The sequence below is a fragment of the Theropithecus gelada genome, chromosome 6, assembly GCF_003255815.1.
Source record: "Theropithecus gelada isolate Dixy chromosome 6, Tgel_1.0, whole genome shotgun sequence".
NCBI lineage: Eukaryota > Metazoa > Chordata > Mammalia > Primates > Cercopithecidae > Theropithecus > Theropithecus gelada.
Genome location: NC_037673.1, coordinates 76,907,183 through 76,934,094, shown reverse-complemented (window position 1 = coordinate 76,934,094; position 26,912 = coordinate 76,907,183). Strand labels below are relative to the sequence as shown.

General features: G+C 35.2%; 1 protein-coding gene across 7 annotated transcripts in view; it reads left to right on the top strand.

Annotated features, from left to right (window-relative positions):
* SSBP2 (single stranded DNA binding protein 2) overlaps positions 1-26,912 on the top strand; it is a 328,973-nt gene that overhangs the window by 243,651 nt on the left and 58,410 nt on the right. For 6 of the 7 annotated variants that reach the window (XM_025388417.1, XM_025388415.1, XM_025388416.1 and 3 more), the window contains 3 exons: positions 10,279-10,338; positions 24,487-24,553; positions 25,279-25,349. In XM_025388417.1, coding sequence (XP_025244202.1) covers positions 10,279-10,338; positions 24,487-24,553; positions 25,279-25,349 — 198 coding nt within the window. The remainder of the gene's footprint in view (positions 1-10,278; positions 10,339-24,486; positions 24,554-25,278; positions 25,350-26,912) is intronic. The other variant, XM_025388413.1, reaches the window with a different exon arrangement.

The window sequence follows — 26,912 nt, the reverse complement described above, 5'->3', positions numbered from 1 at the left end:
ATAAATGGATTTAAACAAACTATTTAAAATTGTTATAGAATATTATTAAACCATTCACAGTTTATTAGACCAACAGACAGCTTAGTCTCCTATTCACAATCCCATTCTCTGTTGCTACACACCTTTATCAAATGAGTACATAGTAATGAAGGCTTGAGAAAAAGTCTCATCTTCTTGAAAAGGCTCATAATGTCAGTGACCAATATTGATGCTTAGACTAAATCCATATAGAAGAATCCACTTGTTTGTAACTCTGCTCTGTTGGGTTAGCCTTGCCAAAATAACATCAAGAAAACGATCTGTCATTGCTTTACAGTTATTTTATGTGAGTTATTTTAATTAAGTGTTGATGATAGAATATCTAAGATGTATGGGAGATAAACTGCATACTTATGCTTATCAGCAGAATATGCCAGCACAAGTATGTCATCTTGTGAGCTAAATTAGTTTAGTACTAGTTGGAATTAAAATGTGTTAATCAGGAATGTCTTATCCACTGGGGTGTCAGTAATGTCTGATGGAGATGCTCATGAAAAACATGAAAAAAGGAAACTAAACAAATTAAGATATATGAATTGTAAAGTAACTTTGACAAAATTCATTTGATGTATAATTTATGCATCATTACTTTTCTACAGAAAATGTATGAAGTATCTCATGGAATGATAAAACTAAAAATATGTGAACATTCTTTAATGAAAGATGGCTGAAATAAGGATGTCACAATACTCTAGTGATTTTTCAAAGTAATATTCTCAATATTGTTTATTTAATACTTATTGATAGCATATGACTTCAAGAGAGTTAACACATATAAGTTTAAAAAATGATTTGCTTGTAAGTAAAATATAGAATAGCAACATACAGAATAGAAATCTATATAGAGAAAATCATATACGGTAAAGATAATGTAACTAAAAAAGGGTACATCATGAATAATAAGTACTACTTTTTTAAAGAATGTTTATGCTTTTGGTTAAATCTTATAGCAAATGTATTTTTATTACTTTTGCAGAACTATGAATAAATAATTTTACAGTCATTTTTATCATTTTCTAAAATTATGTTTTAGATTCTAGAATAATTTTTATGTCCTGGAATTCTGTCTTCAACAGAATTCAACACTGTTTCAAACCAGTGCATAGAAAATACCAGAGGAAAGATTAAATCTGTCTAAAGCCATGTTTACACAAGTCCACGTAAGATAGATTTGGTGTTTATGTAGTTAATATAATTACTGAAGATAACCCATATTTTTCCAGGCTGTATTTCACTTTATACCTTGTGTTTTTACCTAAATGTTGAGGGAAGAAAATTACTTTTTGGCAAATAACCATTTACTTACAGGTTTTTAATGTAAAGATGGTTATGCGCTAAAGACAATATGATATTAAGAAAGCAGAATGTTTTATGTTTTTACTCAAATGCTGAGCCTTTTCTTAAAGGAAAGAAAATATTTCAACTAAAATATGTTGTTTCTCAGACCTGAAGATTATAATTTTTAAAATATATTTCAACCTAAAATGTTAGGATCCCATGTATAAACATGGCCTTATATAAGACACACCTGAGAGGCAAACTGCTCTATAGAATTGTTAGCAGTTCTTGTGACTGGTGTATGCTTCAGAAAAAGATCAATAAGCTACCACACTTTTCTTACAAAATTGTATATAAATTAACCTGATATCCTTTTGTTCTAAATCATGGTTGCTAAATACTGCTATTCTGTAAAACTACCTAAGACTCATTATTTTCAACCCTGTCACCCCAGAAACAATGAAACCTGAAAGCAGGAGAGAATGAAGGGCCTTATTAGTCATCTAAATTGTAAGTTCTCTTGTATATTGTTAGTATGGATATTTGGGTCCCCAGCTCTTTGTTTTTTACTTACTCTTACTAGGACCTCTTGAAGATATAATTTATCCTAGTTAAGCGAGCAGGATTTCCTCCTCTAGACATATTTTATAAGCATTTTCTCATTAGACAACCAGATATGTTATACCAATAGTCTGATTTACTCTTTACCACATCAACAGATACTGCCTATTTTTAACAAGACAAATAAATTGGTCAGGTGAGATTTTATACAGGAGGACCAAGCTTTATTATACCTTTTGCAGGCTTTTAGTCTTCCATTAGGGTTGTTGATCGCTTGGTCAATGGGCCAGCTACTGAACCAACCAAATGTTTACTGAACATTTGCTTCATACATTCTCTCTTCGAGTGTGCTAGCTGCTTTCTTCTATTCTTCATGAACCACATTATAATGAACAGCTTTGTTATAATGATAATACTTAATATCGTACCCATTTACCACCATTCTCTACTCATCCTCTACTATTCCCTCAAAAACACAAATAAGTGGACTAAAGACTACATATATTGTCAAAACTCCACCAAAAATGTTCAAGAAAAGAGAGAGCTTTTGAAATTTATTTTATTTCAGTTGTTACATTTCTTTTTAGTCTGGTGAATCAAGAGCATATGCTAGTTAGTGCTTTATGTGCAAATTAGCTTGCTTTCCTGAAATGCCACTACTTTTTCTCCTTTCGTGTTTGAGTGGTAACTAAAGAATTCCACATTAAGTATTTAATAAATGGTTGCACAGTTGCTGGGGGACTGAAAGTGCCAGATCAAGCAATTTATTTATGTACCACATACTTCTTATGACCAACTGACCTTAAAATGCACCTGGTACCTAAGTGTGTACCTGCCATTATTCTAAAGGTATTCCTGTAGCAGGGTGTTATAAAGAAAAGACTAAAATGGCGGTTAAGAAATTTGGTCTTCCGTTTTCTTTTATAAAATCAGGAGGATGATCTAGTAAACTTTAAAAAGTTAAACTTCTTTCTTGAACATGTTTCTAAAAGGCATATTCAAATAAAATTGCATAAATAATATTTTATTATATATGTATAACACAGAACTTGCAAAACTTTAAATGAGTAATTTTGTGAAGAAGTCTTTTGTTAAGTAAATGGTCACTTGCTAAATTGTTTTGTAAGTTTATATTTTCTTAAACCTGGTAATTATATATTTCTTACAGTCATTTAAAAAGTTTTGGCCAGGTGCTGTGGCTCACACCTGTAATCCCAGTATTTTGGGAGGCCTAGGGCAGGTGGATCACCTAAGGTCAGGAGTTCGAGACCAGCCTGGCCAACATGGTGAAACCTTGTCTCTACTAAAATTACAAAAATTAACTGGGTGTGGTGGCACATACCTGTAGTCCCAACTACTCGGGAGACTGAGGCAGGAGAATTGCTTGAACTCAGGAGGTGGAGGTTGCAGTGACTGAGATTATGCCACTGCACTTCAGCCTGGGTGACAGAGTGAGACTCCATCTCTCAAAAAAAAAAAAAAAAAAGTTTTAAAACTTCTAGGTTTTCAAATTTAGAAGCTAATTTCACATGAATAATTTTATCCTCGAAGTCCAAAGTTACTTTAAATTAGTTAAGTCCTGTATAATTGTGTGCTTTAGAATTGTACCTCGGACTTCTAAGTTTTCTGATGTGTAAGCTGTCTTAAATGTTAATTTGTTCATTCTAAGGAAATTAGTGTTATTCTTTTCTTCATCATTGATTGTTCCAAATTGTGCTCATAAAATAAAAGATAGAATATAGAAAATGCTTAGCGATTGACATTTTAGAGGGTTTTTTTTTACTTTTTAATGATTTTTAATTTTATTATTAATTTATACTGAAAGACTAAGATTTAAAGAACTTTTAAAGCCAAGATGAGATATAATGAGATACAAGGTGAGATATAATGAGATATAAGGTAAGATATAATGAGATATAAGGTGATTTATATACTGCTACATCAATTTTAGGTATTCTAAGAAATACTGGTCTTATTTTAAGAATTAATTATCTTGACATTAAGATAGTTGTTGCTCTGATAGTATTTTGTATTCTTTCCTCTAAAGTGGAGTTCCTTCATATCGGAGTATATGTTATAGCACAGTGTACTAAATCCTCTATGATAAGTGGTATAAAGTGCTGAGGAAATAGGGGAAATGGAGCCTATAGAAATTCTTTAAAGAGAAAGGGGTATTTCAAAACTGGCCCTTGGGGAATTAATTTACTTGGCAGAGAAAGGAGAGTACAGTGTAATCTCAAGGAATAAAGAATATAATTCTGGTGTTGGAGAATCATATTTATATGGGATTTTTAGATTCTATTGACAGTGTTAGAAGATATTAACAAAATTAACATTTGAGCAATGTGTCATTTAAGATGTACAGTTTTATCATATATATCTAAAAAGAAGTTAGGGCTTAAAATAGTTTGTATCACCATTAATTTCAGGTAAATAATTTATAAAACAGTTTCATTAAGGGGTCTGGGACCTTCAGAAGGAAAAGATTTGGACTGAGGGATCTACCTTTAACTAATATGAGGATGAGAAAGAGCTGGTTCCTTCTAATTCTTAGGGAATTGAGATAAAAAGGTAAGGGCTTATGAAAGTTCAAAATAAGGGGAGGGGAAACTACTGCTTTTGTGCTAGCAGAAAGGACAAGAAATAAAGGAAAATCTCTCTTTTAGGAAAATAGAAGTCTAAAATTCCATGAATGATTCTTGATGTAATAGAAAAATAATTATTTAAAACATAATGGCATTCATTCTGAAGTAAATTATGATTCTAAGTGGTGTAATTTTTTCTCCAAAAGACTACTTGGAGGAAATGAGCTGTTCTGAACATTTGGTTTGTGTTTCTATTGGAGAATTTTTTTTTCATTTTGTCACCAAATATTTATTGATTTTCTTGGCTTGTATATACTTTTATTTCTTCTACTTTGGGTTTTTCCGTTTATTTTAGACTGTTTTAGTTTGGGCTGCTATAATAAAATGCCGTAGATGGGGAAGTTTAATCAACAGAAATGTATTCTTTGGAGTTCCGAAGGCTGGGAAATCCAAGATCAAGGTGCCAGCCAATTTGACTCCTGGAGAGGACCCTCCTCCTGGCTGGCAGATGGCCATAATGCTCACATGGCGGAAAGAAAGAGATCATCTCTCTTGTGCCTCCTTTTATAGGGGTGCTAATCCCATTCATGAAGGCTCCACCCTCATGACTTAATTACCTCTCAAAGGTCCCACCTCCAGATACCATCACATTGGAGATTAGGATTTCAACATGTGAACTTTATGGAGACATAAACATTCAGTCCATAGCATATACAGATCACTAGAACATGTAGAAATGAGAATTTATACCTATAAATGTAGTTTCCATATGTCAGAGTACTAACTATGCTACCCAATTTATCCTATAAGTAAATAAGCTTACCTTATGAGTTTTTCCTAATTTTGAAACTTTTTTAAAAGCATAGCCTTGATCTTCAGTATTCATAGCACTACATGTTCTATCAAATAGGGATGATGTAATATGACTTTTGAGGAAAGACACCAGATTGAAATATTATTTTCCCTGGGTTTTCACTGAATCTCGCCATTTGGTGAGGAGAACATTCTATTTGTCTCAGATTAGTGGACTGATGTAGAAAACAATTTTTATAGAAAATTGTTTCCTATTAATTATAAGACTATGAATCTTGAAAAATCCTAATCAGAGGGCAGTCATTTTTATCTGCCTTGTTCACTGATATATCTAGCCACTTAGAACAGTGCCTTTGTGGGTGTTTAATAAATATTTAATGAGCAGGACATAACGGTTCATATCTGTAATTCCAGCACTTTGGGAGGTCAAGGTAGGAGAATCACTTGAGCCCAGGAGTTTCAGACCAGCCTGAGCAACAGAGTGAGACCCCATCTCTACATTTTTTTTTTTTTTTTTTTTTTTGAGACGGAGTCTCACCCTGTCACCCAGACTTGGAATGCAATGGCGTGGTCTTGGCTCACTGCAACCCCTGCCTCCCAGGTTCAAGCAATTCTCCTGCCTCAGCCTCCCAAGTAGCTGGGACTACAGGCATGTGCCACCACACCTGGCTGATTTTTTGAATTTTTTACTAGAGACGGGGTTTCACTATGTTGGCCAGGATGGTCTTGAACTCCTGACCTCATGATCTGCCCATGGCGTGAGTCACCATGCCCGGCCAATAATTTTTTTTTTTTTAATACCCAGGTGTGAACTCCTGACCTCATGATCTGCCCGTGGTGTGTGTCACCATGCCCGGCCTACAATTTTTTTTTTTTTTAATACCCAGGTGTGGTGGTGTGTACCACACCTGTAGTCCCAGCTACTCAGGAGGCTGAAGTGGGAGGATTACTTGAGCCTGGGAGGTTGAGGCTGCAGGGAGCCATGATCATGGCACTGCACTCCAGCATGGACAATGGAGCAAGACTCTTTTAATCAATCTATCTATCTATCTATCTATCTATCTATCTATCTATCTATCTATCTGTCTATCTATATGTTTTGTTCATTCAAACATATATATATGTTGTTTTTGAATGAACAAATTTCTACCATACTTTCTCATTGATAAGTGTAGCTTTTTTATTCTCCTAATTGACCTTTAATCTGACACAACAAAGAGCACTGTTGTGTTTTGGGGTATTTAATCTTTAAGTTTTTCTTTTTCTCTATGAAGCATGGTAATAATTTTCTTCAGCACCTTGATGAAAATGGTTTGTGCCTTAGGAACATATGCCTTTATCCCTACTCTCTGCCTCACCCACACACACTTCAAATATTTATAGCTATCTACATTATACTAATCTTTGTATTTAAATGTAATACTAAAAATAACACAGAATCATGGGTCCCTTATTTTCAAAGGGACTTTAGAAATCACCTGGTTTAACTCTCTCATTTTAAGGTTGAGAAAACTAAAGCCCTGAAAGATGATTAGCTCAGGGACACTGCTAATTAATACAGGTACCGAAACTAAAACCCAGGTATTTGACTCCCATTCAAATGTTATTTCCACACATGTTACAAATAATTCTTTCTGGGGAAGGCTTTTTTCCAGTTAAAACACTGATTCACCATCATGATACCTTCAGACAAGTATTCGTTACTCAAACTTAAAAAAAAAAAAAAAAGGAAAAAGAATGTTGCCCCAAACATAAAGAGTAAACACATTTTAAGAGCCAAAGACTCTTTTCTGCCTATTTTTTTGTTTTGTTTTGTTTTGTTTTGAGAAAGAGTCTTGCTCTGTCACCCAGGCTGAAGTGCAGTGGTGCAATCTCGGCTCACTGCAACCTCTGCCTCCTGGGTTCAAGCAATTCTCCTCCCTCAGCCTCCCAAGTAGCTGGGATTACAGGCACGTGCCACCAAGCCCAGCTAATTTTTTGTATTTTTAGTAGAGATAGGGTTTCATCATGTTGGCTAGGCTGGTCTTAAATTCCTGGCCTCAAGTTATCTGCCCACCTTGGCCTCCCAAAGTGCTGGGATTACAGGCATGAGCCACCTCGCCCAGCCCAAAGACTCTTGAAGAACCTGTTCTTCTCAGATTGCTAAAGCAGGGAATACTGACATGTCTGTCAATAGATATAATTTATATTAGCATAATCTCTTCAACAGATTAGCATTTTACCATAAAATAATTAAAATTGGGGTTAACATTTTGAATTTCATTTGAAAGCAAATTGACTTCTGAATAGTGAAGTACAGATATTAGTGCAGATTATTCTCAGTTGCTAGTATGCAGTCTCTTGGATTCTGTTGCTGTGTCTATACAAGCTAATTCACTAGGCAGTTGAGGACTTAGGTGGTTATCTAGATAACTTAAGGTAAGGATCAATCTGAATACTAAGCCGTATGTTAGAATAGCACTAATTTTATATTAAAAATACTTTAACCATAGTAATCTTATATTTCAGGTAAAAGTAGTAGTTTTTAGCTATATTAACTGATTGTTTTGTCTTCTAGTGCTTTAATTGTGTAAAGATTAGAGTTTATAAGCGGTTTTCTAGTTCTGATTTTTTTTTTTTTTTTGGCCTCCAAAAAAACATACAAATTTGAACTTCTTAAAGGAGGACATATAAGAGCAATAAATTGACTAAAAACAGCATCTGTCTTTTTCTCTCGATCTCATTTTGTAGTAACCTGCAGGTTCCCATCTAGCACATACACTGACTCTTCCTCACAGCAGCCCCTTTCAGGTAGGAAGGTATAGACAGTTCCATTAACAAACACTCATTCACAATGCCATCCATTTGGGGAAAAAAAAAATTCTCCTTTCACATATTCCATTAAATAAACACTATATCATCTTCTTACGTTCAGATCAACATGCAAATCTCAAGTGTTCTATTTCAAGTGAGGCACTTCTAAATATTTATCTCAACATTTGGTATTTAGTAATATTTTTCACCTAATTTTACCTTGTATTCTACTTCAGAGCGGTTGTATTACAGACAAAAATTATTAGCAACCTATTTCTATGTCTCCATGTTTCAAAAACTAAATTGATACTATATTTTGAATTAATGACTATGTCATAAAACATCATTTTGTAAAAGAAAGACAGCCATTACAAAACCAATGACACAATATTTATTAAATTTTTTAAATGAGTCCAGAATTAAAAAGACAGCTTCATAGGTGAAATTAGGTGATTTATAAAGGAAAGAGAAAATAACAGAGAGTGTGTGAATATTAAAATAAGCTTCTAGTTACTAGTTGACAGTACATAACTAACTTACCAGTTTACGGTACAGTTTAAAATGATAGAGACAACTTTAATCAAATATGTGAAAACTAAACATTTTAAAAATCAACTTTGTTAAAATTGGAAAATCTACTTAAGTTTTATCAGGTGGAGGTGACAGTACTACCTGAATAATCTGTTTCTGTCCATATAAAATGAACTGCTGGGAGCACATTTACATATAAGAACACAGTGAGCGAAAAGCAAAATTGCTCGCTTAATTGTGAAGTTCCTTTTGTTGGTTTATCAGACTCCACAAAAGATACAATAGGAAAAATCTATACAGCATTAATTAGGATTTTATTTTTTAGAGGCTCCTTTTAAAACAGCTCTGGAAAACATGAGTAGCCATGTCCTCCAAGCCTAATTTCTAAAAATATTTGTAGAAAATACATTCTACATGTAGGATTTAATTCTGTAATGCACTATAAATATGATTTCCCCAAATCTTTGTCTACTTGCTATATATTCTTAATTCATATTAATTCATTCTTAATATCTTAATAACACTCAACCCTTTAGATTTGATATTTGCTTATATTACATGTAAGGAGCATCTTACATTTAAGTAATTATATGTTGAGACATAATTAAAATTATAATCTTTCTGTTGTTTCTAGAAAAATAAATCAAATTTTAGATAATTTAATAAACTTATAAAATTTTGGTGCCTAAGTCTGGATGATCAAAATGGTCTCTTTTTACCTAAACATTTCACTACAATGTTGCTTTTAGGGTACTTTTCAGACAATTTCCAGACTGACAGATTCAGTACATCTTAGGAGCCTCTGACTCATCCAGCAACATAAATTAACTTGACTTTTAATATAAGACCATTTTTTTTCTTGTGTTAAAAATATACACTTCATAATCAACTAGGGTCAAAATATGCAAAGAAATTTCAACTTTAAATTTTGTAGCCAATTTTTTTTTTTTTTTTTTTTAAGAAATGAAATCTTACTGTGTTGCCCAGCCTGGAGTGCAGTGGCTATTTACAGGCATGCTCATCATGCACCACAGTCTCTTAACTGTTGAGCTCAAGCAGTCCTTTGGCCTCAGCCTCCTGAGTAGGTGGGACTGTAGGTGTGTGCTGCCACACCCATAGAGTCCATTTTGAACTATAAGAAACCCATGATGAGGAAAAGCCAAAGCTTTTTTGACTACAGATGACCCTTGGAAAAGAAATTTATTTATCATTTTAAACATAGATATAAAAGATGAAATTTGGCAATTTTAAAATTATTAAAGGAATTGATAACGACACCAAACAATTCAATCAGAAGTATCTATTTAGAACCTGATAACATAGGCAGTAAGCTGCATCCAGAGGTCCTTTTCAAGATTAAATTGCCTGCTGCTTAACCTTATATTTTGCCACTAGATATTATTGCCTTAATAATTCACATTTTTAAAAGATGTTGCTATAGTTACTTTAGTCAGCTTTTATGTTTTTACATTTTCTTTGGAAAATTTTCTAGATAATCTGCAAAATAAATAATGGGATGGTAATTTTTCTTAAAAGTATTTATTATACTGAAAGCAGCCCAGAGTACATTGATTTGTGATTTGATTAATTCTAAAATTTTTAAGTAGTTTATTTTCAGATCTGTATTTTACATTGTACTGTTTTTTGTTTTGTTTATTTGTTTGTTTTACTTCAATAGCCTTTTATGTCACCTCGGTACCCTGGAGGTCCAAGGCCCCCATTGAGGATACCTAATCAGGTAAGATTTATGTGCTATTTAAGTTTTTTGTAAGAATCAAAGATCTTGAAAATGTCACATATGTTTATCATCCTATAAAAATAAAAAATTTTCCTTTTTCTGTCCCATTTAATGCTATTTCTAGTCATATATCATCTGCTTCAAGGGTTGGCAAACTACAGCTCATAAGCTAGCTATTTTTTGTAAATAAAGTTTTACTGAAAAACATCCACACAGATCCATTTATGTATTGTCTGTGACTACTTTTACACTACAATACAGATTTAAGTGGTCATGGCAGAGACCATATGTGGCCGGCAACCCTGAAATATTTACTATTTGGATCTTTACAGAAAAATGTTTGCCCATTCTTGGAGTCTACCTTACACTTTGAACCTAATTTTAAAAACTTGTACAATTTTGGTAAATGCTGATTATCCTCCCATTTAAAGAATGGCAATAAAATTTTCCATGAACATACTTTTGTTTACTTTCATATAATATAGTTTCAATATCATGACTCTAGCATTCATATAAATTTTACCCAATTATAATGGCAGATTAAGCAAATAGCTGCTTCTGGAAGAGATAGATCTGTTAATAAATAAATATTTAACAATAAAAATCTTCCAACATTTTAATCTACAAGAGCTCTAAAATTTCATAATGTTTTGTTCTCAAATAGCTTTTTCAGTATTTATTTACTGAAGAGAATAAAATACAATTTTTACTCACAAAGAGTTTGTAGTTTAGTTTTAGGATATAGGCACTGTGCATGTATATAACCCGAGAAGAAATTAAATGCTTAACACTATGGAATACTTGTGTCAAGATAATTGTCTTGTCACTTTCTCTGATTCTGTTATTTGTATACCTAGCTTTATCCTATGTTTAAAGTAAACCCTGTTATTACAGTAAGTTCTCTTTTTCATTTATATTCTGTTTCCATTTCCACTTTCTTCCCTACCAAAAATGGAACAAGAAAGTTAAAATTACTAATTTGCTTGACGGCAGCAGAATTCTGCTTCTCCTCTCCTAACTCTTACTGAAATTATGCTGTCTTTGAGGTGTCTCAATCTGCTGGTGCTCTCTGCTTGTAGTGCACAGCCGAAAGTGACAGCACCCAGATTCACCCCCAGGGGAGAACTTTCAGTAGGAAGCAGTGCTGGGTCATCTCATGATGACAGTGCTTGGCAGTCCTCCTCACATTAGCAGCTGGAGCATTTTTCTCCTATAGAGTGAATCTGCATTCAGTACGCCGGGCCAGGGGAAGATGGCATGAAATAGGAAAGGGAAGTGCACAGATGCCAAGTGTTACAACATATGGGAATTTTATTTTCTCTGTGGGTAAACCTGTATATATTGACAGTCAGATCTACTTATATAGGTGCCTGAGTCTTTTAAATTTCTTTTTAAAGAAATGTGCATCTCTCATTGGAGGCTTCATGGCTTTTTAGACATTCCATCCATAGCTTTGTATATTATATAAGTCTAGGAAGTTCCCAAAAATCTGAATTGGGAAAATGTGAAATTGTAGTATAAGTGTATTATTAGAATTTTCGACCTCATATATTATATATCAATGATGAAAATGTGATAAAATTATTAGAATTGCATTCAAGTGACATTATTGAAATGCCTGCCGCATATAAGATACTATCCTAGGTTCCATATCCTAGGTTCCGTAGAGACTAACAAAATAAACACTTTCAGGATGAGGTTGGTGGTGGGAATGTGAAATTGTAAACCAATCTAGGTTGACAAATTTTAAGAACAGGTATTTAATGTCTTTGAGTTTTTTAAAGAGATAATTAAAAAGTTAAAGATAGGCCAGGCGCGGTGGCTCACGCCTGTAATCCCAGCACTTTGGGAAGCCGAGGCAGGTGGATCACGAGGTCAGGAGATAGAGACCATCCTGGCTAACATGGTGAAACCCCGTCTCTACTAAAAATACAAAAAATTAGTCGGGTGTGGTGGCGGGTGCCTGTAGTCCCAGCTACTCGGGAGGCTGAGGCAGGAGAATGGTGTGAACCCGGGAGGCGGAGCTTGCAGTGAGCTGAGATCCGGCCACTGCACTCCAGCCTGGGCGACAGAGTGAGACTCCGTCTCAAAAAAAAAAAGAAAAAAGTCAAAGATAATAGAAAGTTTTTATATAGGCTCTCTTTCCTCAAGAATTGTAAGCAGTCTTTACCAAAATGTATTTTAAAACAATTGTACTCTTCTTTCAGAGATTCTTTTTGTCCATTCCCACCACCACTCCAATGTACACACATACATACACATTTAGTTAAGCTTCATTAATTCAAACAGCTATCATCCAAACTTATAATAATTTATCCTATTTTTTAAAAAAAGAGTTGTGTTAATAATATAAATAATATTGTTTTAGGAAATGTTTAACTTAGTTAAGAGCATGAACTTTTCAAGCATAAAACACGGTTTCTCAATTTTGTTATGTAGTCATTAAGGTAGAATGGGCAAAACTATTTTTGGTGACTAATTGGAATGATGTAGATAAAAACACAAATGTGGCCAGGCATGGTAGCTCACATCTGTAATCCCAGCACTTCAGGAGGCTGAAGCAGGAGAATCACCTGAGCCCAGGAAGTGGCGATCAGCCTGGGCAACATAGGAAGACCTGGTCTCTAAAAAATAAACAAATAATAAAATTTTAAAATCCACAACTATGTTTATTTTTTAATTTGGTTTTCATGTTAATGGGTCGTAAACTAATGAAATTATGCTTTATTAAGAGTTTGTATCTAAGGAAACAGAAATAGTAACCTCTTCAGTAGTGTTGACTAATCATTTTGAATATGTAAAAGACATCTCTTTAATAAACCGATTTTACTCAACTTGTAATTACTAATGATTAGACTACAGATTTAAATTTGAGTTCCCCTGAAACCATGTTTATAGTTCTGGATTAAATCCATAAGGGTGTATATTCTTTGTACATGTATAGTACCGTGTATTGGAATATGGTATAATGTCATTATGTTGTAAAAATATAGGAAGGGGTAATAAAGTCTAAAATGATGAAAGGAAAATAAACTTACAAAACTGTGCATTGTAGCAGAGGATAAATATATGTGACAAAATATGAAACATACAAGTTAAATCTACAAAATATATTTGACTATACATTTTACATTGGAATTGGTTCAACTCGCAGAATGGGTCTTTGGTATTGAAGCATCTATAACCTGGAACAGAGCAAGTCTTTATCCTTCTCATGGATAAAATATCCAATCAGAAAAATTCACAGTACTCATTCAACACTATCTTGAGGAATTCAAGACAGCCAGAAATACAGATAATGTTAATCATATGAGTGACACCAAAAATAATTTAACTATTGATCTATTGATCCTATAGGATTTAGAAACTTTATCCTCTGTTTCTTAAGATTCCTGAAACACTGTCAACAGATATATGGAATTAAAAACATTGTTAATTCTGTTGTCCATTTTGTACTCTAAAGTTAAATTTGGTGTTTTAAGAAAAGAACACACTACATCTGACCATTCTACTGAAATCTTCAGATATTTGTCCAATAATAGATGAGTGGTTAAATAAATTATGGTATACTGAAATGATGAAATATTTTGTACATATTAAAAATCATGTTATAGAATTAAATTTATTGAGACGATAAAATGTTGTACCTGTTCAATATGTTAGTGATTAATGATTAAAAGCGTAAAGTAGCCTCTTTGGCCGGTTTAGAATACCCCTTTCTGTCATTGGGAGCTCCTTATTTTTGTTTTTAATGATAATTACACTAATATATTTAAATTATTATTTCAAGTCCAACAAGGCAAGATTAAAATATATTCTTTTCTTATAACTTTGAATTTTGAGTTTATCCTGGGATATATATCTTTTTCTACGGAAAGAAAATTAACAAATTTATTCTTATCCTTCTCAAACCAAGAAAATTTTGCATAGTGAATCCTATTCAGTCTTACCCAATTTAAGTTACAGCTTTATGGAGGTTTTATGATACAATTAAATTATAGTTTTATGGAGGCTTTTCATACAATGTTCACTTCTTTTGCCAAAACATACCTTATTATCTTATAGTCATTTCATCATAGATATACCCTTTTTGGGTAAGTCTAAATACATAGAATACATTGCCATGTATTTGGATAGAAACTTCACAGGGCTATCCAAAATCACTCTCCAAAATATTGAATCATTCAACAGATACTTGTGGAGGTTTACTGTGTCCCAGGTACCATTCTAGATGTGGGAGATACACTGATGAACAAACTAATGAAAATCTCTCTTGTGGAACTGACATTCTAATGCAGCACTGCCCAATAGAACTTTCTGGGATGATGGAAATATTTTATACCTGCATTTATCATATGCAGTAGTTTTAGTACTTTGAGCACTTGAGATAGGACTAGCGTGAGTGAAGAACTAAATTTTTAATTAAATTAATTTTAATTAAATTTAAATAGCTGCATGTGGTAAAGGGCTATTAATTTGAACAGCACAGTTGCAGTTGTTGAAATATAGAAAAAAGAAAAGTATAAATGTGTGTGTGTATATATATATACATATATATATCAAATGGTGAGTTGTGTTATAGAGACAAACATCTGCCTACACTAAATTTAATATCTTTTGTGTTAATATTGTTGTTTTAGAGGAATAAAATGACAGTGGTGTTGAAAGGACCTAAATGCGTCCAGAATCTTAGGTTCAAAAAGTCAGCAATGTATAACTTTAAACAAGTAGCTTAGACTTTCTGGGTTTTGGTTTTCTTACCTGTAAAATAGGAGTGGATGTGGGTATTTCTAAAGTCTCTTCTAGTTCTGATATTTATTGATTAAATGATTCTCCTCCATTTTATATCATCACAGGCCCATAAAGATTTGTTACATCAAAATTGTTACTAAATTAAATCTTAAAGCTTTGAGAAATTCACCATTTTTTCATCATCAGTGAGCATTTAGCCTCCATGAGTAAACTATATAATGGTAGTCAAGGAGATACACAGGCATACCTCATTTTACTATGCTTCACAGATACGTTTTTTACAAATTAAGTTTTATGGCACCCCTGCATTGAGCAAGTCAGTAAGTGCCATTTAGCCAACAACATGTGCTCACTTTGTGTCTCTGTGTCACATTTTGGTAATTCTCATAATATTAAAATTTTTTCATTGTATCTCTTAACAGTGATCACTGATTTTGATGTGACTACTGTGATTGTTTTGGGGTGCCACAAACCATGCCCATACAAGACAGTGAACTTAATTCATAATTCTGTATGTTCTGAGTGCTCCACCGACCAACCACTGCCTGATCGCTATTCCTCTCCTTGACTTCCCTATTCCCTGAGACACAACAGTATTGAAATCAGGCCAACTGATAACCCTAAAATGGCCTCTAAGTGTTCAAGTGAAAAGAAGAGTCGCACATCGCTCACTTTAAATCAGAAGCTAAAAATGATTACATTTAGTGAGGAAGGCAGTCAAAAGCCGAGATAAGCCAAAAGTTAGGCCTCTTGTGCCAAACAGCCATGTTAGGAATGCGAAGGAAAAGTTCTTGAAAGAATGGAAAGTGCTACTCCAGTGAACACAGAAATGATAAGAAAGCAAAACAACCTTATTGCTGAGAGAAGAAGGTTTTTATGGTCTGAATAGAAGATAAAACCAGCCACAATATTCCCTTAAGCCAAATCCTAACCCAGAGTAAGGTCTTTAGTCTCTTCCGTTCTGTGAAGACTGAGAGAGCTGAGAAAGCTGCAGAAGAAAAGCCTGAAGCAGGCAGGCTGAGATTTGTTCATGAAGTTTAGGAAAGAAGTTGTCTCCAGAACATATACATGCAAGGTGAAGCTGCAAGTGCTGATGATTCTACTGCAGAAAGTAACCCAGAAAATCTAGCTAAGGTAATTGAGGAAGATGACTATACTAAACTGTTGGAAGAAGATGCCATCTAGAACTTTCATAGCCATACTCAGTCAATGCCTTCCTTTAGGGCTTTAAAGGACAGGCTGATTCTCTTATTAGGGGGTAATACAACTGCTAACTTTAAGTTGAAGCCAGTGCTCATGTACCATTCTGAAAAATCCTTGGTCCCTTAAAACTTACTAAATCTGGCCAGGTGCAGTGGCTCACACTCGTAATCCCAGCACTCTGGGAGGCTGAGGCACATGGATAACTTGAGATCAAGATTTCAAGACCAGCCTCGCCAACATGGTGAAACCCCATCTCTACCAAAAAATACAGAAGATTAGCTGGGCTTGGTGGCACACACCTGTAGTCCCAGCTACTCAGGAGACTGAGGTGGGAGAATTGCTTGAACTCAGGAGGCAGAGATTGCAGTGAGCCAAGATCGCACCACTGCACCCCAGCCTGGGCAACAGAGTGAGACCCTGTCTCAAAAAAAAAATTTATACTAAATCTACTCTGCCTGTCCTTTATAAATGGAACAACAAAGCCTGAATGATAGTGCATCTGTTTTACAGCATGATTTACTGACTATTTTAAGCCCAGTGTTGAGACCTACTACTCAGAGAAAAAGATTCCTTTCTTTTTTACTGCTCCTTGACAACACATCTTATACCCAAGAGCTCTGATGCAGTTGTCCAAGATTAATTTTGTTTTCATTAATGTTGTTTTCGTTAATCTTGGACAACTGCAGTTCTCCGGTATAAGGTAACATAGCATCCATTCTGCAGCCCACGAATCAAGGAGTAATTTTACTTTCAGTTTTTTTTGTTTTTTTTTTTTTGAGATTTAGTTTTGCTCTGGTCACTCAGGCTGGCGTGCAGTGGCGCGATCTAGGCTCACTGCAACCTCCACCTCCCAGGTTCAAGCGATTCTTCTGCCTTAGCTTTCCCGGTAACTGGGATTACAAGCGCCCACCATCACGCCCGGCTAATTTTTGTATTTTTAGTAGAGACAGGGTTTCGTCGTGTTGGCCAGGCTCATCTTGAACTCCTGACTTCAGGTGATCCACCCGCCTCGGTCTCCCAAAATGTTGGGATTACAGGCGTGAGCCACTGCACCCATCCAGTTCTTATTATTTAAGAAATACATTCCATAAAGCTGTAGTTGCCATCCGTAGTGATTTCTTTGATGAATCTGGGGAAAGTACATTGAAAACCTTCTGGAAATAATTCACCATTCTAAATACCATTAAGTCTGTTTGTGATTCATGGAAAGAGGTGAAAATATCAGCATTAACGGGAGTTTGGAAGAAGCTGATTCAAACCCTTGTGGATGACTCTGAGAGGTTCAAGACCTGAGTGAAGGAAGTCACTACAGATGTGGTGAAAACAGAGGGAGAACTAGAATCAGAAGTGGAGCCTGAAGATGTGACTGAATTGCCACATTCTCATAATAAAACTTTAACAGATAAGGAGTTACTTCTCATGGATGAGCAATAAAAATGGTTTGTTGATATGGAATCTAGTCTTTCCTGATAAGGATGCTATGAACACTGCTGAAATGACAGCAAAGGATTTAGCATTTTACATAAACTTAGTTTACAAAACAGCTTCAAGGTTTGAGAGTATTGCCTCCAATTTTGAAAGAAGTTCTACCGTGGTATCAAACAGCATCACATGCTACAGAGAAATCAATGCAATAAATGTTATCTATTATAAGAAATTGCCACAGCTGGCTGGGCACAGTGGCTCACACCTGTAATCCCAACACTTTGGGAGGCCGAGGCAGGTGGATTGCTTGAGTCCAGAAGTTTGAGACCAGCCTGGACAACATGGTAAAACCCTGTCTCTATAAGAAATTGCCATAGCCATCCCAGCCTTCAGCAAACACCTCCCTTATCAGTCAGCAGCCATCAAGACTTCTACAGGCCAAAAGATTACCGCTAACTGAAGCCTCAGATGATTATTAGCATTTTTTACCAATAAAATAATTTTAAATTCAGGTATATACATTGTGTTTTTAGACATAATGCTATTGTACACTTAATAGACTACAGTATAGTGTAAACAAAACATATTCACTCGGAAATCAGAAAATTCATATGACTCACTTAATGTGATATTCACTTTTATTGCAGTGGTCTTGAGATAAACCAGCAATATCTCTGAGGTGTGCCTGTACATCAGTTCATAAGTGCCTAGAGGGTCTTGCCATTGAAATTACGATAAATTCTTTTGAACTAAATAATTCTTTTATGAAGCAGGCAGTTCCCACATTTAATTATTTGTTTTAATAAATTTTTATATTATTTCATTTATTTTAAATCCTAGGATTTAAGGCACATCTTTCAGAACTTTTGCAATATGTTAATCCAATCTCGAGCCCTGACACTGCTACTTGTGAATAGTATAACCATGGAAGACAGAAAATGGTGAAATTAGTGAAAATTAGCGAATGCCTAGTGCTGGTGAAGGGTACTGGTCATGGGGAATGGGAAATGACTGTAGGTGGGCAATGTTCTAACATTAGAAAATTGGCAAATTTTGTGGTATGTAAATCATGCATCAATAAAACCTTTTTAAAAATAGCATAACCATGGACAAATTAACAAATTAGTGACATATTAAACCTTGGTTTTTTATCATTAAAAAGGATGCATAATAGCTTTATAAGATTGTTATAAACATTGAAAGAAATACTAAAGGACTTAGCACAATTCCTGGCGCAAATGCACTGGCTTACAAGTGTATATTACCATGTATATTTTGTTTGTTTTTATTAAGTACCCTCCTCATTAGTGTTATTTTTTTCCTGTGTGTAGATCTTTTATAAAACAAAGAATGCAGCTGGGCACAGTGGCTCACACCTGTAATCCCAGCATTTTGGGCGGGGGCCTGAGGTGGGTGGATCACTTGAGGTCAGGCGTTCAAGACCAGCCTGGTCCAAAATGGTGAAACACTGTCTCTACTAAAAATACACAAATTAGCCGGGCGAGGTAGTGGACGCCTATAATCCCAGCTACTAAGGAGGCTGAGGCAGGAGAATCACTTGAACCTGGGAGGTGCAGGATGAAGCGAGTGAAGATCACACCACTGCACTCCAGCCTGGGCGACAGAGCGAGACACTGTCTCAAAAACAAAAACAAGACGAAGAATGCATGCCAAAATTTGTGACTAAACAAATCAGAGTGGAATACCTTTAACGTCATAAATATAGAAATAAGATGTCACAGATGTATACATTTTTCTGATATTAAAGGTTTAAAGAATGCAGTGATTACAACACTGTTGATGCACAAAGCTACTATCCGGTCATCCCAAGGCTGATAAAAATGTTTTAAAAGTTACAGATTTGACTTATTCTAAAAGACAAACAGTGATGAGTAAAGAGTTAAATTTAGATTAAAACACTCATTTTGAAAACCAATTTGATATTGGTTAAGACTTCTGTAAGATTATGTCATATTTTTAAGTGATGAACAGAAACAAGAAAGGGTGGTCAATTGTTCTGATATTCCAAAATAAGCTAGAAACAGTATAAGTTTTGAAGAAGATGGTTGCCGCCAGTGATAAATCATTATTGTCTATAATGAGACAGAAGTGTCAAAGTTCAGAGTGTATAACTCTAACCATTTGGAGACTTAAGAAAAAGCAAGAATCTGGCCAGACATGGTGGTTTATACCTATAATCCCAGAGCTTTGGGAGGCCAAGGCAGGAGGATCGCTTGAGGCTAGGAGTTCTTCAAGACCAGCCTGAGCAACATAGTGAGACCCCATCTGCATAAAAAAATAAAAATAGGCCGGGTGCGGTGGCTCATGCCTATAATCCCAGCACTTTGGGAGGCTGAGACGGGCTGATCATGAGGTCGAGTTTGAGACCAGCCTGGCCAACATGGTGAAACCCCGTCTCTACTAAAAATACAAAAATTATCTGGGCGCAGTGGTGGGCGCCTGTAATCCCAGCTATTTGGGAGGCTGAGGCAAGAGAATCACTTGAACCTGGCAGGTGGAAGTTGCAGTGAGCCGAGATTGCACCACTGCACTCCAGCCTGGGTGACAGAGCAAGACTCTGTCTTGGAAAAAATAAATAAATAAATAAAATAAATAAATAAATAAAAATAAAAAATTAGGCGGGTGTGGGGGTATGCATCTGTAGCTCCAGCTGCTCGGGAGGCTGCAGCAGAGGATAGCTTGAGCCCAGGAATTTGTGGCTGCAGTGACCTATGATCACACCACTGCACTGCAGCCTGGGCAGCTGAGGGAGACCTTTCCTCTAAAAAGTAAAAAAAAAAAAAAAATTAATTTTTTTAGAAAGCAAGAACTTTAGGTTCACAATTGAATATAATATCAATTAGTCATACATTTTTAGTCCTCCTCCTACATCATTTATTTATAACTTTTGACAGTGTTGGCTACTTTTTCCTTCTTGAAACTCTCCTGGGGCATTCTGAGATGTTGGTCTTAGTCTCGTTGCTAATTTCATGCCTATTCAATTTCAGTTTCTTTTTTTACTTCTTCTTGGTATTTTCAAAGAATTAAATCTTTTATCTTCTTACTTCTCATTATTTGAACTCTGTTTCATTCTTATGACTTTATCATTAATGATTCCTAAATTGTCAGTCTAAACCCTATTCCTTTTCCCTTCCCCTCAATATACATTTATTATTCTGTGACAGTAGGCACAGATAGGATCCCTACTTTTGCGGAGTTTACAGTCTGGAGATACAGAGAAGAAAACAAGTAATGGTAGTATTTAAGTTCTATGAAAGTGAGGTATATGATCTTATAAAAACACGTAAAAAGCCCTTACCTTCTCTGCATTGCCAGGACATGGCAGGTGTGGGGGATAGGGCGGGGGGTAGCCATGCAGAGATGGCAAGATGAAGTGGACCGTGTGGTTGGGAGACTGGTTATATTGAACAAATAAATACACTGATTGAATAAATAAGTAATTGTATTGAGGGGTAATAAATAATTAACATAGACCAGGTTTCCCACTATTGAAGAAGAAAATATCTACAAACCTAGAAAGGAAGAAGGCTAAAAATAATCCTGAAGTATCAGATTTGAGTTGTTGAATTGATGTTGGAAAGTATGCATTTATGGTAGATGTATATGCTATACACACACAAATAAATATAGAATTAGTCACAGGTGCATGTGTGTGCATATATGCATGTACGTATACACCTGCACGGATTTTCAAGTTCGGTGTTTACTGAGAGAGCCTAAAAATGATGCACCCAAGTAACAAGAACACCCTTAGATGCAAGATCTTTATGCCTAAAGGCTGTCGTCCACTAAAAGGAATTAGGGCCTTTTGGGGAAAGGGCTGATTCCAAGGCTAGGTCAGAAGAAGTATGAGGTGAACCTGGAACATCTCATGCCATAAATTAAGGAAAGCTCAAAAATTGATGTGGGCATGTTATAACACACACACCGCACACACACACACACCTGAAAGACTTCTCACTCGCCAAATCTGAGATAATTTGACTGTTGAAATAAATGATGATAGTAATAGATTACAACCCACTGAACAATACAGAAATCTATGACTGAGTAAATAAGTGAATAAATAAGAAAAGCTTTTCCTTATAGCGAAACACCAACTAATAAATATAAAAAGAATGATGGACATGGAATATCTCTATTTGACAACTATCATAGTGGTTAGTTGTTAGTGGAGGCTACAGCTGATGGGTTGATAAATGATTGATGAGGAATGGAATATTGACAATCTCAGAATAGCTCTTATACTAAAAGTAATCAATTACTGTGTAGAAATGTGCAGACAACAACACATTCAGATGATCAAGGTTACCATCACCAGTAGTGGGATAGATCAACATCATTTGCCCTCTGATGTGATACACTGAGAAAGGCATAGCATCATTTCTCTGGTATTCCTGCTAAGAAAATACGACTTGAGTCTAGATCATAAAGAAACATCAGACACCGTGCTGTAGAATTTAAGGCCTGTTCTTTTTAAAATAGTCGAGGACATGATAGGTAGGGATAGAACAGACATAGATAGCAACAATAGGAATTATTCCTGCTTAGAAGAACATGAAGAGACAGGACAACTAAATGTAACATGTTTTCCATGATGTTCTGGTACCAGAAAGAATAAAGAAATATTATTGAGACAAATGGCAATATTAAATGAGGTCTTTGACTTGGAGCGTAGTGTTGCTATCAATGTTGATTTCCTGATTTAAAAGGCTGTATGGTGATTATGTAGGAAATATTCTTCTTGGGGGAACTATACTTTGCAGTATTTAGGGGTAATGAGGTATCAATACTTCAGCTTGCTCTTAAGTAGTTCTGAAAAAGATTTATGATAATAGGTATATATTTATAGAGAGAAAGAAAGGGAAAAAGGCTGATAAGGCAAATACAGTAAAAAATGTTAACAGTTGGCAATCTGAGTCAAGGTATTTGGAAATTCTTTCTGCAGTTTCTGGAAGTTTGAAATTATACATGTGAAATTACACATGCATGCACACACGCATATGTATACACACACATATATACACACACAATCTGGGATTATTTCTTTGTATGTATGTGTATACACACACAATTATTCAATCAGCGTATGTATTTGTTCAGTGTAACTTGCGTATGTATATATACACACACACAAATGGAAGGAGGACTTATGTCAGATTGAGGCTACAGGGAATAATTTTGTTAGGAAGTGATCCCTAAACTGAGATCTAAACAATGTCAACAATAACTACTTAAGGGTCTGTAAGCTTCCTGAAAGGACAGATTTTTTTCAGTTTAGTTTTTATTTTGTCTTGTTTTTAGTGGTTGGCATTTAAACATTGTTGACTGAATGCGTGAATAGGAAAAAAAAAACTGAAAGAAGTTTGGTATGGCTGGAAGTTAGAACGTGAGTGGGGTAGTGTCAAGAAATTAGGCTGGAGAGGTAATCTGGGAACAGACAACGTAGTAGGATCTCAAGAAATATGTATTTGGTGTGCTTATAAACAAAAATTTTGAAAAATTACCCAAATGGCTTGGGAAATGGAAGCTATCTACTTCATCCCAAGTGATAACAAGTTAGGAAACAGTTCTGATCTGGCCATGTAAATTATTTAGTGTTAAATTTCTTTTGAAATAGCTGAATATGTTAACTAATTAGATAGAACTTTCATGCTTTAAATTAAATTAGTGAATTTTTATGGAAATTCTCACCAGTTGTCAGGATTTTTCATATATGTGTATGCTTATATACTTAAGATCAGTAGGTTTAAATCATTTATACCTTAATCCAGCTTTAAGTGCTGCTGAGACAACTGTTAGAAACTTATGGTTCGGTATATATTCCAGGAAACAAACCCTGTTAAGTTCATATCTACCTTTGTCAGTTCTACTTTCCTTTTTCCATATACCCAAATTGCTTAATTTATTTTTATTTTAAGTATTATTTCAATAAATAATTTCTTAGGGAAAATGTGACTACAAAACAATTTTCAATGGTCCCTTTGCATTTTTGTCTTGCTGCTATGTAATCTCAAGTGACTAAGATATTCTGTAGAAATAGGGAATTTACATGTAAGAAGGAAAATTTAGTTATTTCAGTATTCTTAGTAAATTAATTTTTGGAAAAGGCATAATACTTCTCAACAAGAAATAGGACAGTTTTTGCATAGATTTTTTTTTTTTTTTTTTTTTTTTTTTTTTTTTTTTTTTTTTTTTTTTGAGACGGAGTCTCGCTCTGTCGCCCAGGCTGGAGTGCAGTGGCCAGATCTCAGCTCACTGCAAGCTCCGCCTCCCGGGTTCCCGCCATTCTCCTGCCTCAGCCTCCCGAGTAGCTGGGACCACAGGCGCCGCCACCTCGCCCGGCTAATTTTTTTTTTTGTTTTTAGTAGAGACGGGGTTTCGCCGTGTTAGCCAGGATGGTCTCGATCTCCTGACCTTGTGATCCGCCCGTCTCGGCCTCCCAAAGTGCTGGGATTACAGGCTTGAGCCACCGCGCCCGGCCTCCTTTTGCATAGATTTTTACTCCCTCAAAATACTTATTTTATTTGTCGCAAAATTGGACAAAGAATCTTTTTAGAATTAAGAACTTATTTAAGGTACATAAACCTGCAAAACTCATAAATGAATGTGAAATATAAGAAATCTTGAGAAATGCTCAAATGCATTCTTGCAATTATCATATAAGCATTTAAAAGGAAATTGTTAAAGCACTTATTTTATAAATACTTACAATATTGCTCTTTATTTTTCTTAATAAATTGCTAGGCGCTTGGAGGTGTCCCAGGAAGTCAGCCATTACTCCCCAGTGGAATGGATCCAACTCGACAACAAGGTGACTACTCTAAAGTAAAAGGGAAATTGATGTGCAGAACCATAGAGGAAATTCTTTTATCTCTTAAGGAAAATTGTATTTGTATAAGTAAATCTCCTATAGTTATACCAGTTGCGTTTTTCTAGGTAACATGGCCAAATGATTTATATTTCCAGCTCACTTAATTATGCATGATAGTGAGGGTAGTGATAACATAAGAAAAAGAATACGTGAAGATCCCAAAATCCATATTTTAATTAATAATTCTAAAACCTTTTATATAACATCTAACAAATAGGAAGCTAAGTGATAATATCACTTATTATTTCTTTTGCCTTTTTCAGATACAGGCTTTAGCCCATCTAAAAGATGAGCAGAAGGAAAGAAGGTGCTAAGCAGCAAGGGGCTTGATTAGTTTAACAATCTCAATAATCAAATCCTTCCAGAGATACTTAGGAACCACAGATATGTAATGCTCTATCGTACTGTTCCATGGAAAGAGGAGCAAATGGTGTTAGAGAATTAATTCACCACAGAATAGGAGAAAATTTCAGTCAAGACATTAATAGAGAGTGTGGGTAGGTAGTGGTAAGAGGTGGAAAAGTGGTCTGGAAGGCAAGGTAAGATGGTGTCAGTACTCAGACACTTGGTAAATGAGACAATAACACCCAGGAGGGAGGAAGCCGCTAGCCTGTGGTTTAGTAGTCATGCTCATTACTTGGCTAATATCTTCATACTTTTTTTAGGACATCCAAATATGGGTGGGCCAATGCAGAGAATGACTCCTCCAAGAGGAATGGTGCCCTTAGGACCACAGGTAAATAATCAGTGCATATTTACAATAGCAAAGACATGGAACCAACCCAAATGCCCATCAATGATAGACTGGGTAAAGAAAATGTGGTACATGTATACCATGGAATACCATGCAGCCATAAAAAGGAATGCGATTATGTCCTTTGCAGGGACATGGATGAAGCTGGAAGCCATCATCCTCAGCAAACTAAAACAGAAACAGGAAACCAAGCACTGCATGTTCTCACAACGAGAACACATGGACACAGGGAGGGGAACAACACACACCAGGGCCAGTCAGGAGGGTGGAAAGCAAGGGGAGGGAGTGCATTAGGACAAATCACTGATGCATGCAGGGCTTAAAACCTAGATGACAGGTTAATAGGTGCAGCAAACTACCATGGTGTACATATACCTATGTAACAAACCTACACATTCTGCACTTGTATCCCGAAACTTAAAGTAAAATAAATAAATAATAAAACTGAACACTGAAAAAAAAAATTAGTGCACAAACCTAGATGCTGAGCTTCTTGCTCCTTCATATATGTAAACAAACTATGTTATTTGCTGGCTATGAGAATATGCATTATAGGCTTCATATAACGTAGTTGTTAGACTCATGAGGACATAACATTTGTGACATGCCAAATCGATATAACAGCAAACCATACTTTAACAGCGTGCTATCATTTAAGCCTTTAATTTATTTGAGAAAATACACTGTATGGAAATACATTATAATAATTACTATTCAAAAGGTAACTGTTACCCTTTTCTTAGTTATGCTGGGGAGATGGTCAAGTTAAATAAAACCCAGTTGTCTGGGTGCAGTGGCTCACGCCTATAATCCCAGCACTTTGGGAGGCCGAGGCAGGCCGTCTCTACTAAAAATACAAAAAGTAAGCCAGGCGAGGTGGCAGGTGACTGTAATCCCAGCTACTCGGGAGGCTGAGACAGGAGAATCGCTTAAACCTGGGAGGCGGAGTTTGCAGTCAGCAGAGATTGCGCCATTGCACTCCAGCCTGGGGAACAATAGCAAAAACTCCATCTCAAAATAATAATAATAAAAATAATACATAAATAAATAAAACCCAGTTGATTGAAAATATTAAAGAGTAAGTATAAAATATATTTCCATAAATCCTAAAGATTGTCATTGACAATTTATTCTGTACAACCATTTCATTATAGAATGGGAAAACAGTAGAAAACCACTTAGAAATAAACATTAAAATGGGTCTTACTGAACAAGCATAATACTATCAGTATATATCAGATGTTAGATGACTTCTCTATAAAATTTCCCAGAAGTATACACTGAGGTTGAACCTGTTCTAGCTGCTGGTGACATTTTAAGCATGCTGTTCCAGGATATCATGCATTTTAGCTAAAACATCCTTTTGTCTCTCTCAGGAAAATTGCTTGGGGTAGAAATTAATTTTATAATGTCATTTTTCAAAGAAACTAATTTAAAATCCAGAATTTTAAATTTCTACCTCGTGGGTCAGAGATTAACAGGTCATAAAGCTGGTTAAAAGAATGAACCTACTCATTTTTCCTTTCCAAGAAACAGCATTATGAG